The sequence below is a fragment of the Rhyacophila brunnea genome, unplaced genomic scaffold (genome assembly GCF_057557595.1).
Source record: "Rhyacophila brunnea isolate RB1 unplaced genomic scaffold, BYU_Rbru_1.0 scaffold_4, whole genome shotgun sequence".
In the NCBI taxonomy this organism is placed as follows: Eukaryota; Metazoa; Arthropoda; class Insecta; order Trichoptera; family Rhyacophilidae; genus Rhyacophila; species Rhyacophila brunnea.
The window spans coordinates 53,820,803-53,835,945 of NW_028233068.1; the positions used below are offsets into that span (position 1 = coordinate 53,820,803).

The following is a 15,143-nucleotide window of genomic DNA, read 5'->3' on the forward strand; positions in this document are numbered from 1 at the left end:
TTCTGAGACCTTTGAGGCATCAATAAACAAATTGGCGACCGTTGAAAAATTTCACAACACGCTCCACCGCCATGACAATATAACAATATGACGTCTTTCATATGCGATTAGTCGATTACATTACCGGCGTGCGTCAATGGTTTCTTTTCGAAAATCGATACAAGACCATAAATCGTAGATTGTATGTATTTTCATGGCAGAAGATTTGAATATTATTATGTCGGTTCAAGGAAGTTTGACCTTTACGCAGAAAAATAATATGCATTTAACGGACGGCGCAGGTTTGAATCCTAGAACTCGTTTTTTAGAGAACGTTCATACATACTATGAATATTCCGAGAACTCGTTGCAAAAAGATGCTTTTAATTATTAGGAATCTTTTTTTTTTTTGAGATTTCGTGGGAATATCATTTAAACGATGGAGATTTTCTAACTTAGACTTGGAAATCTGTTTTTTTAAATTAAATAAATATCAATTTAAAAAAAGACAATTTTTGTGTAGATATTGTAAATTTATTACACTACTTAGATGTATTTACAATGGGATTTGCAAGGTGGTTGACAGAATGAAAATGTGACAAAATTGATAAAAATTGGATTTTTGTAATTTGAATAATATCAAAGTGCTTTGTGGCATTTAATCTTTAAAATTAATTAATGCTGTCCATGGCCCCCACATTCTAAAGCGGGCCCTCAGTCCAGGATATTTGGCGGGCCCCCTACCTATCACTAGGGATAAAGGCAGTGTGATGCTCTACAGTAGCGTTTTTCAAATGGTGTACGCGGTAAAATTAATATAGGTACATATTTAGTGTTTTTTGTATATTTTAATAAGTTCATCCATTTAAATTATGGAGTTGTCGAGTATCGATACAAAATTAAAAAATGCATCGTCCAACCACATAGTTTTAAATATTAACATTGTTGAAGAAAAATAGTACCGCAGGCGACTTTTTTATTATTAGAGCAAATTTGTGATGTGTGTCTATCTCACTTATTTGGTCGACTTCCCACGCCGGGCATTACATTTGTAATATTCGTATCATTTTTTTTGTGATACTTTATTAGGTAATATTTTATTTAAAATACATAATTGTCAATAAAAAAAATCATCCAACATTATAACATTCAGTGCCTATATTAAGTTTTCAAAAATATTTAAATACTGATACTTTATTTGCTAGAAATTAGGTAACATGAAATTATTATACTTTCTGTGCTCGAATAAGCAGTTTTCTTTCCTAGTTTTATGATTATCTACAGTGAAGTGCGATTTTTTTTCTCCAACATGTTATGGATACGATTTTGTAGGGCTGTATATAATACTGTAATGTAAAGGACGGAAGCGTGGATTGGGATCATGGATAATAATATACTGTATGTGACGAGCTGCTATGACGTCCGCACCTATGTATGATAATATAATGATTAGGGTGTAGTGGTAAATGTTTATACGAAATATTAATTTAATATGGTTAAAATACGCCAGTAAACTTTACTGATTAATTAAAAAAATCTACATTAAAATATAGGTATAATATTATCCAAAGCAATCAAGATTTAGTGTAGGTATTTAATTATTAGTACTTATGATATAGGTACATACGACTTTAATATTTGTTGTCAATAATTGATAAGTGACAGATTGCTTGCTTGCTCATTTAATAATGATTAGTTTGAATTACTTTCACTTCGTACATTTCTTCAGTTATCATCAAAATAGTAAACGTAATACGTTGAGATGTATAATTTATTATTAATTAATACATAATAAAAAAATATTTTATTGGCAAAGTGGTACTCTGGTACGAAATTTTACATGAATTAATTGCCTATCATATTTGGTAATCTGATATTTTAAACATACCAAGGTTGGAGAATCAAGAAGCATTTTAAAAACAATGAAACATTTTTTCTGGAATCGAGACATATTAAGTATATTCGTCCTGGATATTAGAGAAATGGACTATGCTGAAACTGAAGGATTTCAGTGTTTACGTATCGACGTATCATAAGAGTTTCCTGGTCTATAATTAGCTGTTTTTAAGCCGACACAAATTATTGACTCGTCTTAAAATCCCTGTTACCTCAGGGATCAAGCATAGAGTTGCATGATATGGCCATATTTTCCGCAATGGGAAGAATGATTACTTTCCTCCCACAAATAATGCAGTAAATGGTAGACAACACATTGGTCCAATATAAAAGGAAGGTACTGTTCGGTTAAAGCGGATACAGCGGAAAATGCATTTTTAAAATAGCCGATAAACTGGATTATTTGTTAGGTTAACCTAACCTAACCTAACCTAACTTAACCTAACCTAACCTAACCTAACCCAACCTAACCTAACCTAAACTAACCCAAACTAACAAATAATCCAGTTTATCGGCTATTTTCAAAATGCGTTTTCCGCTGTATCCGCTTTAACCGAACAGTATCAAAAGGAAATTTTCTTAGCTATCAAAATTTGATGCGGAACCGGAAACTTGCTGTCAAAAGTTATAACATTCCCATCCCTTAGTTAATTTACTGCCATTATGAATTTCCCGCCTATACACGAACTTCCGCCAGAGGACGTCACTGATTTTATATGTATATAAGTAGTACGAGATCATTATCCGTGAAGTAAATTTGCTGTCATAATCCGTTATAAGTCCACGTCTCTAATGCATTTCCTATTCTTGCAATTACATTATGTATATGTAATTACTATCCGCAATTGTAATTATTTTAACTCATGCTGAATTTAGGTTTAGGTATCTACTGGCGAATGTATTACGATTTCTCATATTTTATAGTTGTCAATTTAATTTTTTTTTTTTTAAATTGCATTGATAGCTTAACGATTTATTAAGCAAAAATAATACGATTTACTTATGTACTTATGCTATGTATGAGCCAAGGCATAATTTAATAATGATTCTGTTTATAATCGATATTTCGTATAACAGCAATATTGTATCTTGTGGAAACACCGTTTTATTCCTTATGTAAAATAATTATTTATGTCATATTATGTTCACTGTATAAAGCCTAATTTGGATTATCTCTCATATACCTACGCAATAATTAAAAGTCTTGATTATGCGTCTCGGATTGCCACGTATAAAAAAAAAACTAATATGAAAAAAATAATAATAATTACAAGATAAAAAGAGCTTTTTATATACAACGTTTTTAAATTTTCTGTTCAATTATTATGCTCAAACTTGTACTTGATATGGAGTAGATAAAAAACAAACAAATATTATAGAATACTGAAATGTCATTTTGATTTCCATAGTAACGCACGTATATATTAATAATTTAGTTGCTAGGACCACCCACTTAGCTACCAATAATAGTAGATTGGATTACGGATTTCTTCCGAAATAACTTTTCATACAAAACAGAATTAACTGAAAATGAATTCAATTCTACTTAAAGATGGCTAAAAGTAATAAAAGAATGCATTGTTGTTCTGATATATTATAAAAGTTTCAAATGTCTAGCTGTCGGGAAGTTAGTTAAAAATCAATTGCAAGATTTGTACTGGATAAACAACCACCGGACAAATAAGAATACGAGCTAATAAAAACGTTGTAAAAAATAGCTTCAAAGTAATATTATATATTATAAAATACAATGTAAAATTTAGGCAAAAAAAATAAAATATTTTGGAGCGAATAAAATACACTAAATATTATATTTTGATGAGTTCTATGACCCTTAAAAGGTCAGGACTTATGGCTCACAAATGATTACGTATATAATAATAATAATATTATAAATAAATTACAATAATATTATTGATTTGTTACTTTATTAATTATTTTTATATTATTTATTAACATGTGTATAATTGTTTAATACAATGAAAACAGAAGCTTCCTTGGCAGCGAATGTTTGTTCAGACTGTGTCAAATACCTTAAAAGGTCATATTGTTTGTATTATAAATTATAATGATGTATCGTAAAGCTCATCATTAATTATTCATAGATTATTCAAAATTCACACAACTATGTTTTTTTATGAGTTTTGTGACCCGAAAATATCAAAACATTACTACTAACTGTAAAATTTGATTACATGTATGCGTTGGAAGTAATAGGAAAAAAGAAAATTACTTTTATTCATTATGTGACCCTCGAAAATCATAAAAATAACCAAAAATAATTTCTTCGTCTTATTATTAAAAAAGTTCAATGAATTAATTATAAATTATACCCAATATTACTGGAGATTTGAATGTGTACAAGAGAGAGATTTGAATTTTCCATTATTTGATCTTTAATTTATTAAGAAATCTAATTCACAAAATAATTAATAAAGAATCACACTTCCTTGAAATTATAATGATTATAATCACCGCCATCTTTAGATTAATAAAACCTGAGCATAACTTTTTGCACAAGCAACGAGTGGTCCACTTTTCAGCTATCAAAATCAGATCCCAGATTGCCTGACATATTGATTCGCCCTTTCTTGTTTCAAATTGAATTATAAAAAATTCTCACATCAAAGATATTAACTATCACTATTATCAGTGTTATTTATAAATAATATACATTCCTGTTATTTATCAGTTGTCAAAGTCAGACTAGTCCTTCACACAAAAACCGGTGGTAATATCGATTTTCAAAAAATATTAAGTAGCATTGATCTATGCATTACATTTGTAGAAGGTGTATTAATGCTAGTGTATTATTTATCATTTAACTCATCTATAAGTGGACACGAGAGACGCGTTAGTATGAGCACTCTATAGACAATGACAGGTCATCCATAGACAACGGGAGGGACGGAAAGGTAGGACCAGTCGTGAATGTATCGGCTTTCTCTTCAGTCGGCAATGTTATAATACATAAATTTAATATTGCATAAAAACAATATTATAATGAGTATTTCAGCCAAGATTTTTAGATATCTCTCGTTATTCTAGTTCAAACTTAATTAGTTTATTGTAAATGTTGGTTACATTACTCGCTGGCACAATTATTTATTTGTGTATAAATTTTATATTCCAAAGAATTTTTTGTGTTCCCTGTTTTATCCTTATAAACGTACCTACTTATATGATATTATAATATTAAACTCTAATAAAATAAAATTCTATCCTCTTCTAGTATATTTTCAAAGCCAATAAATCAAATATTTACGACGTCTTCTGAGAAACCATCAACAGATTTCCAGAAAGTCTTCAAACAGGTTCAACTATTAAATTTACAAACTATTTAACAATTAGTTAGTTATAGACTGTATGTAAGTAGATATATATTTTATGTTGTATTCAATAAATTACTCATATTTACCATACATATCATACATATTTTCGAGAAAACAAAAAAAGTTAAGCGGTTGTGTTTTATTTTAAATGATTACATAGGTATTTATTAAATATTTTTATTTGGATCATATAATTATTATGTAAGCTAACTTGTTACTAATAATTCAAGAATACTAATGAGCGAAGTTATACACAAAGCAGCCAGGCCACAATTTTGAAAAAAATGAGTTATTGTGATTTCCATAATCCCACACGTTTGTTTTACATTCTGTACAAATCAGCCAAGCTGCTGTCATACAAAAATCTCATAATGTCATACAACAATGAACATTCTAAAAAACCCGTTTTTCACAAAACAGCCTGGACTGCTAAAACACCAAAATTTCATAGATTTTATGGTTTTATCTCTTTATAAGTTACACAAAATCATATATATATATAATAGCTATCATCCAAAAGGTATAAACAGTATACAGAGGCTTTGTGGATTTAAAAAAACACACTTTATATAAAAGTGCTTCTATCTCTGTTTGAGGTTTGTGTGGACTGGCTGCTTTGCGTATAACTACGCTCGACTTATCAATGAACTACAAATGACGTCATAGGGTCGGGGTCGTATGTTCTACTTACTTATGGAAATAAACTTAATATTTCGGAATATACGACGGAAAAATCAATATATTTTCTGAATATACATAATTTGAAAACATCTTATACATATACACACTAGAAAAAAAACGACACCCGACGGGACTTGAACCTGTATCAGCTGGATTCGCATCAGTATGCTTTTCCAATTAAGCTACGTGAATCTTATTGAATCACAACAATTATTTCGTTTTTATAACGTACTTATAGATACTTGCTAATAATTTTAATAAACTATTTCTTTTGTTCAACCAATAGTTAAAAATTGCCAATATACCTAAAATAAGTAAGTGAGAGATGTGAGTAAATTTTAAATTTCGAATACCTATCGAAAGGAGCTTTTCAAAATGAAATTAATTTGAAATCTATCTACAGACCTACAAACTTATCTGAAGAATGGGATGGGGGAGCTACTGTCGAAAACTACCCAATCAAGACTCGTAACTGGACAAAATCTGACATTCGAATGAAATTTTCAAAATGGCGTCCTATGGTAGTTCGTAGTTCCTTTTTTGGCCATTCTACAGATCGTCACTGTTCTGGCAGAAAACACTAATTCGAAAAAATGACATATTGAGTTAGTACCAAAATGTTCCTTATTTCAAACTTTACCGTCTGGAAATCTTCTTAATAAATAAACAGCCTTTATTTTAAAGTCATCCTTTTTACGATTACTTAATAAACTAACATGATAGACTATTATTTCAAACATTTTAACAACTTCAAAGTCAAATTACTCAAAACTAGTATTCTCCAGTTAGTGTGTTCTGCCAGAACAGAGACGAGATACGATTGTAGGCTTATACTACTTTACTCTGTTCCTAGCTTAAATTTATGTGCTTGGCTACATTTGAAAATCGCCATTCACTTTCTTACTGCAACAGTGTGTTTTCCGCGACGTGTAATTTTCTGAAAGACTATTGATCGATGAAAATTCAAACGAACCTTCACTTATACATTTTTGCTAGTCAGAACTAATCGATTCCCGCTAAATCTTTGTAACTGTTCGATTTGAAAACCTGTTTGGTCAAATAGTACGTCAATGCATTTCTAACTAAGTAGCAGAAAGACTAACTTAAAAATGAATTCATAATAATCAATATCGTATACTAAGAAATATTTACAGTAAATAAATATGATTCATCAATAACAATTATCTTAGTGAACGTACTAAAGCTAGTTTCCACACGTCAGTGTTAGTACCGGCCTGTCGGTATTTACACCGTGCATTCAGCATTATTACTAGGGATCCCGAGCTATTTTCGATACCTATGAATCCCGGGATTGATAAACATAATCACGGGATTTCGGGATTGATTTTTTATCAATTTTTATGGAAAATATAACAGAAAAAATACTTTTAATACAAAATAACTACATTAGAAATAAACTGAGTTTGAATGAAGTTTGATGTGTAGGTTGCCGATTCATTTTATTTTTTCACATATATTATTTAAATTGAGAAAGATTGGTAAAAAAACAATGCTTCGCACTTTTAACAAAGTAATTCCACCATGATATCATACGTTTTACTGCAGTTTCATATTTGGCTGACTAATTAGATTTATGAAGCGGAAAGGCCATAAGTACGCCATGATTATTTGCTTTACTATTTTAAATCTCGCTGATCTATTCATTATGTCTTTACTATCAGAAATAGCAATCTCATATTAAATTCACATTATTATTTATATTACAATATTATTTACTCCATTAAACTTGTGTATTTCCAAGATTTAACGTATACAATATTAACAATAAATGTCTTAAATAGTATAAATTATACTAGATTTATTTTTGACCGATTTTATCAATGTTATTTGTAAATATAAAAATTTTATATTAACAATGGAAAAAAATCCCAATCCCGGGACCAGTCCCGGGATCCCGGGATTGTCAAATTGTAATCCCGAAATCCCGGGATCAGAATTTTGGCTCGGGATTGGATTCCCTAATTATTACTGATGATGGTATTTTGTAATAGAACAGTTCAGTAAAAGTATTTTTGGTTGGAATAATATATGCATACTATTGTAATATTATTACTCGTCTATCTATAAAATATCTAAAATTATGTCATTGAATCATGCATAACTTTGGATATTTTATCAATAGAATAATATTTTTTATCAATTATTGTTTGGTTTTGGTTTAGAAAACAAATGAACCAACAATATGTGTAATATCCATTCTTAATTCAACAAAAACAAATAAGTATGAACGAGAAAGTGTGCACAATTTTGTCATATCGTTCAAAATATACCAAAACTATTGTGGTTTGGTTCGGCAGGATTTAATTGATTTTAAAAAAACTAACCGACACGATCTGTGAATTGTAATCTTAGTTCAATAAAAACAGATACGTATGACTAAAAAAGTTTAATGTGCACTACGTATGGCGGATCTTAACAGCGTACCTCCATTCTTCGCTACTGGAACGTATGATATTGATCTGATATTATAAGTAGATACTGACACGTGAGAATGCACTTTAATACTATTTCGGTGACCATGGTAATAAATCAAAAACTAGGAAGGTGTACTAACCTATCCACGACGACGTCTCTTGCGTGAGCTCGATAGGGCTGTCATCTCGGCCTAACTGGGGAAGCAAGATGGCGGAGTATCCTGATGTCATACCAGCTGATAATGTTGCGATTATTGATCCTCCCGCTGCGAATGACTGCGAAAATACAAGAAAATTAGTATTATTGTCATTCATTTGGGTCCAAATTCATTTTGTTTATTGCGTTTTGTCTTAATAATGTTGCAAGTTAACAAATTATCTTAGTGATGTTTAATGGTGCTCTGTAAATAAATTCAATAAATTGGTGATGGTGATACATTATTTATATTTTTCTTTTACAATATTGTGACATGGTTTATTGTTGATCATGTATGAAAAAACATGTGGACAAGTATGTATCTCTTGAATTATAGTATGTACAGTAAGTACACCTTCTTGTATGCCCATTGTTTTAAATATAATGTAGGAGATACCTTTAGCAAAATTCGCATAATATGCTTGAAGTGTACATAATTATTGACATTTCGAAAACGGAATCGGTGGCCGTTTATTAGTTTCAATTGATAATACCTACTATATAGGTGATATTAAAGTAGGATTGGTATGGCATGCGGTAGTTTTTAGAGCCCTGATAAACTAAGAAAGGATTATTTATTTATTTAGAAAAGAGTATTATGGCATTACAGCGATTGGCCAATGCGTCATAATACATAAGAAATACAAAATAATACAAATGACTTAATTTAAAATAACAACCAACATAACAAGAAAGTATGTGCTTATGTAGATATTAAAGTAAAATGATAAATACAATTATAAATTTAACCTATTTAACACGTCCACAAACATGATATAGTTATTAAAAAATAAATCAACCTTTATTGTGCTATAAAATAAGTTAATCGCACGATACACAGCATCATGAAACATCACATCCGTCCTGCGATGGAGTATCATGAAGACCGTAGAGTTACGACTGATATTAATTGGTGGGAATATGCAAATTAAGATTTTCCACGATATACGGATTGTAAATGAACCCACGAAGGTGTAAAAAGAAATGCTTTAATAGAGCTATCACTCTTCGGGTGGACAAAGATTGCATTGCTAGCATACCCAAAAGAAAACTAGTTGGCAAATTCATTTTATTATCATTATCATAAGGAAAGAATCCGTATGTCATTAAGTAGAGAAATCTAATAAATCTATTGTGGACTCGATCCAACTTAATTGCGTGGACGGACCTGTTAGGACTCCAAATAATACTGGCATATTCAAGAATACTCAACACAAATGATACGTATAATGTACGTAGCTCTCGAACATTTTAAAATGATCTTGAAACCCTCATAACAAACGTAAACATTAACGTTTTATTTATTAAAAATTATTGGAAGTGCGGTCACCAAGCTATCGCATTTTATTTATTTAACGAATTTACAAGAATTTCATGTAATTTATTCTAATTCTATTTGTAATCAAACATAATATAATTGAATAATTGAACTATCTTACCTGTCTAAGGAGTGGCGAAAATCTTTCTTTGGTAGTTGAGCTTTCATTGAAGAGCATCATCATCTCCTTCTCCTTAATGTTATTGGCGGAAATCTGCTCCGAAGCTGTAGACATATTTCTTTTTAAGCCACTCTCAGCCTTGATTGGTTCCTTATCTCCATTTTCCTTCGATTCTTTGCAAAACTTCTCACCACTCTTCTTCCCGTTCGTCGGCGGCTGTCCACCATTTTCCGATTTGGTGCCGCCAGTTCTATCATTCTTGGGCGTGCTCTCAAAATCTTGCCTGGTGCTTAAAACAATGACGTCATCATCTGGAGTGAATCCGTTATTTTGATTGGACTTTGTGCTTAAAATTTCCTTATTGTTAAGTTTGGTTTCGTTTAGTTTGGTCTTTGAAGTATTTACGTCATCTGTCGATACGTATCTTCCGGTAAGTGTGAAATTAGTACCGTCAGCCGCCATTTTTTATTTCGTTGCTATGCAGACAAGACGGTATTGAGAATCTGAAAAAAAAAATAATAGGTATGTAGTACTAATAATATTAGTAGTAATGAAGGTACGAAGACATCGTATGAGGAAAATTAAGGTTTTATTTAACCGTTTCGGCCTTGTAAGGTCAAGACAGACAAGTTTTTTTTGACGATTTTATTCTTTAGTATCTAAGATCGGTCCCTTATATTATAAGATTGATTAATGGCGATTATGGAAATTGTGGTGTTGCAATATATAAACCTTTCATTAACTACGTACGTAATAAACGAATTATAGAATTAATATGTATCTTCACTTTGTTCGAATGTAGATAACATCAGCGCGAAAAATGAAAATCGAAGAAAAACTATTCTATGAATTTGTAAATAATTATATAAGTATGTAAATTACTTATTATACGTAATTTTTTTTGAAATCGATTAAGTATTAGAAGATTAATTTTCTACTGTTTTTTTCTATTTTTTTACAGTGGCGTCAGCAAGTAATAAAGGCAATGAATATTAAACATTTATATTTTATATAATTAATATAAATTAACCGGACAACATGTTTTTATTATTATTTCAGCAGGTAGGTACTTAACTGAAATCGTGTTATGTAAAATTAAAGAATTTACGTATTTTTCACGTCGGGCTTTCCCACATATTTTCATAATAATATAATTTTGACGCAAGATCAATTTTTCGCGTAAATTTTATTTACTTTTTTTTCATCGACAATAAATTAAGACATCATAAAAAAACAATAACATTGGTCATTGTGATATTAACATATTGTAGATATATAAATTCTGACGAAGTGTTATTTTTTGTTATGAAACAGCTATGTATATTTTTCATGATTTATTATGTGTGATACCTATTACCTACACTATACAATGTATAGTATATATCATTGAAAAGACGGCAGAATAATACTTATGATTCATGTGTTCAATGCACTTGTGACGGTCATCAACATTCCAACAGTCAATTTCATATTAACGTAAACAAATGCATCGTGGTTTTAACTATTTTGTTTAAACACAAAGGATTAGTTACATAGTATTAAATTGCAACCATTTATAACTCTGTGATTGTCCCTATTTATTCTGTATAGAAAGCTTTTCTGCATAGTCATTTATGTAATTGGAAAATGAACTTAATTGATTAATAAAATTTATCATAAAACTATATTTATATTAGATACCTACAGATAATATAACATTAACTGTATGGCTATTTAAAAAAAACCTTTTTCATCCTGCTATATTCGTATTATATTCTGTCACCTTTTCCATGAATAATACTGATAAACACCTTTATTTTATAACAATTAGTTATCATCAAAAGATTGTATTTATTTAATTAATATAATTCAGGGCCCAATTAAAGTACCTAATGTAGTAATAGCAGTGAAATAATCACAGTATCGCATGGTTTTAACCATAGAATTGTATTTTGACCATATCGGGAATTGCACGTGGAACCTCTCGTGTGCGAAGCGAGTGTATTACTTATTGAACTACAAAAGTCGCCATCAATGTTTGCATAATATGCCCTGCCATAGCATTATTGTAGGTATATAAATGAAGAAATATACGAGTATATGACATTAATTGAATTTTAGTTGCGGATTGCTACTAAACTTACGAATATAGTACATAGTCTACATAATTTTACAACGATTAGAAACGGTTTCGTCTCCATAGATATACATTTCAGATTTGAATTGTTTTTTTTTATTTTTGTGAATATTTCAGTGCAATATTCACGTTTTCGACATTCGTGAAATATATGATCCAGATGGTTGGAACTAATCAGAGTTTTATTATTTTCAAAATGTCATAATTCAAAGATGATGTTCTTCGTCTTTTTTTAACAAGGTTAATGGTTTATGAAATTCTAATAACTTGTGTCCAAATAATCAATATATATACATACAATCGGCCTTTGGTAATTAAATTTTAGCAAGATGGCGCCACCACATCAGGCGAAGCTCTGAGGCCATTAATAACCATTAAAATTGTCTGTCTGGGTAACGACAGAGCCAAGTCTGTGTAAATTAATATTTTATTTTTCTCGTACCGTTAGCATTTTGAAAAGCCGTCTCGGCAGGTTGGGAACCGGTTGCACTCTGAACGGCTTTCAAAGGCAAGCAACTTCTGTTGCAGGCTAGAACCACTTTGATAAAATAATCATTTGAATACGACGTTTTGCATAGCTGCCCAGTTTACATGTTCCCAGTAATAATGATATAAGTAAGCGAAAATATTTTTTTTACGAAAGTCAACCTAATCGATGAGACATGCGACTCGCGCGAAAATTAAGTGTTGATTGATCAGCTGTTTCATTGTTATGCATTTGATCCACTGTTATGGCGTGGACATATTGTATCGTTTCGTTAATGTTATGTATTGTTTTCAGAGACCTTACATAGTGTATGGTTTTGGTATTCCTACAATATAATTATATTGTATCTAATACATACAAATTACAAGATAAAAAGAACTTTTTATATACTTCCCACGTTTTTAAATGTTCTGTTGAATCATATAAACATGACAATTCTATGTATTAATAAATGCTTTTTTTGTACTTGATAGAAATACTGAATACATATAGAATACTGAAATGTCATTTTAACATTTCATATTGATTTCCATAGTAACGCACGTATATATTAATAATTTAGTTGCTAGGACCCCTTAGCAACCAATAATAGTGTTTTACTTTTTATGGAATTTTTCCGAAATAACTTTCCATTTAAAACAGAATTAACTGAACATGAATTCAATTCTGCTTAAAGATGGCTAAAAGTATTAAAAGAATACATTGTCGTCATGTTCTGATATATTCTAAAAGTTTCAAATGTCTAGTCGGGAAGTTAGTTAAAAATCTTCAATCGTCCAATACAAATCTTGGACAAACAAGAAAAAAATTGTACTGGATAAAGAAGAATACGAGCTAATAAAAACGTGGTAAAATAACACAGATTTGAAACCCATGAAGGTTTTAATTGTGTACTATAAGTTTTTGATTTAATTAGGATTTAATTAGATTTATGATATTATCAACTATGTATTGGACGGTTTGATTCAAAATAATGACTATGTTATGCAAATTTAACTATTTTTGCATGTCAGTTAGTGTATATTTTAAATTCGTAATAAAATAAATTACAATATTGGCAATAAGGAATATAATCGTCTGCAGAACATGCCGGCAGTTTTACATTATGCAATACTTTTTTTGTTCATATTTTTTTTGTTTGACCTTTCGAAATAATATAATATTATAATAATTAATGCAGTACATTTAATACTAACAGCTTATATTTTGATCACATTTTTTGTACGTGAAAGTATTTACATAATTAATTCATTTAGAAGATTTTTAATGGTTTTGCATTATTAAATTATTTAATTAATATGCCTAATGCATGAAGTGTGTTGGTAGGCACCTAATTTTTGTAGAACAAAACCATCTAGCTACTAACAATGTATACTAATAATAAAATGATAATTGATTTTTTGATTAGACTATTTACTTATGTATATTTTCGGTTTTACGTGAATTAATTTGATAGTTGACACTGAAATGTCAATTTGCGGATATGTTATATTAAATTATTTATAATTACTTCATTAGAATAAACTCTAAAAATACTAAGTATTGTCTCAAATGAATTCCAAAAATATATTGTATAAAATAAGCAACTATATTTTTACTTGTCAATGTCAACTGATATGTTAAACACATATTAAGATGTCAATACCTTTTAACCATGTCCGATCCTAATAAGATCATATATGGGCCTCCACAGTGTAGAGGTGTGTATTAACAGATTTATTGTTTTTGCGAGAAATGGATGTCAGCCACTTCCTCAACCTATTAGGTCCATACTCTGACTCAAACGCAAATTGAAAAACAATTTATGTACCTATTTGCCAAACCCAGGATTTGAACCTGGAACCCACGACGTTATAGGCCGACGCTTAAACTGTTCGGCCATCGTGGGGCTATTATATAGGTACATATATAATTTAGTATGCTTTACAGACAAGATGTGACATTAAGTTAACACCGGTATTATAATATGTTTAAATATTGTTAGTTCATAAGATTTCATGTTTAAAACGAGTTAAAATAGGTAATTTAATGTAAAAACTAATAAGTTCATCCGATACCTACTATTATATTACCTGTGCTCTATAGAATCATTCGTTCTAAAATTAGAGGTGCCATCTGGTGTCTATAACTATCAAACAAAAGCTAATTTTCAAAATACAGCATCTTTGATTGTATTTATATATTTATATTTTAATATTATATTATAATACTTTATCAAAAGAATATGATCTAATTAAAAGAAAAACGATGCAATTAAATGAAACTAAAGAATTTTTCGAGTCGATACGGTGCATTTTTTATATAACACGTTCAAACTAAAAAATGTAATCTTAATCTTTGAACATTAAATAATAAATATATGTAGAACTTTCTCAACATTGAGAGGATGTTGTATATTCAATAAATAATACTGAGTTTTATTACATCAAATTATTTTAAAACCTTATATAATAGAGATTTTTTTAATAAACAATAAATTTCCTATCGACGATAATAATACTTCAACAAAATAAGACTATGTAGGTACCATAGTTATGTGTAAATCCAAAAACCTTTAATAATACAAAATCAAATAAGTTGAA

The 15,143-nt window shown here is 29.7% G+C and overlaps 1 protein-coding gene across 1 annotated transcript in view; it reads right to left on the minus strand.

Annotated features, from left to right (window-relative positions):
- LOC147067527 (trehalose transporter 1-like protein) overlaps positions 1-15,143 on the minus strand; it is a 37,589-nt gene that overhangs the window by 3,111 nt on the left and 19,335 nt on the right. Inside the window, exons 2-3 of the mRNA XM_085954532.1 lie at positions 9,959-10,461; positions 8,464-8,599 (exon numbers count right to left, since the gene is read on the minus strand). Coding sequence (XP_085810658.1) covers positions 8,464-8,599; positions 9,959-10,420 — 598 coding nt within the window. The 5' untranslated portion in view covers positions 10,421-10,461. The remainder of the gene's footprint in view (positions 1-8,463; positions 8,600-9,958; positions 10,462-15,143) is intronic.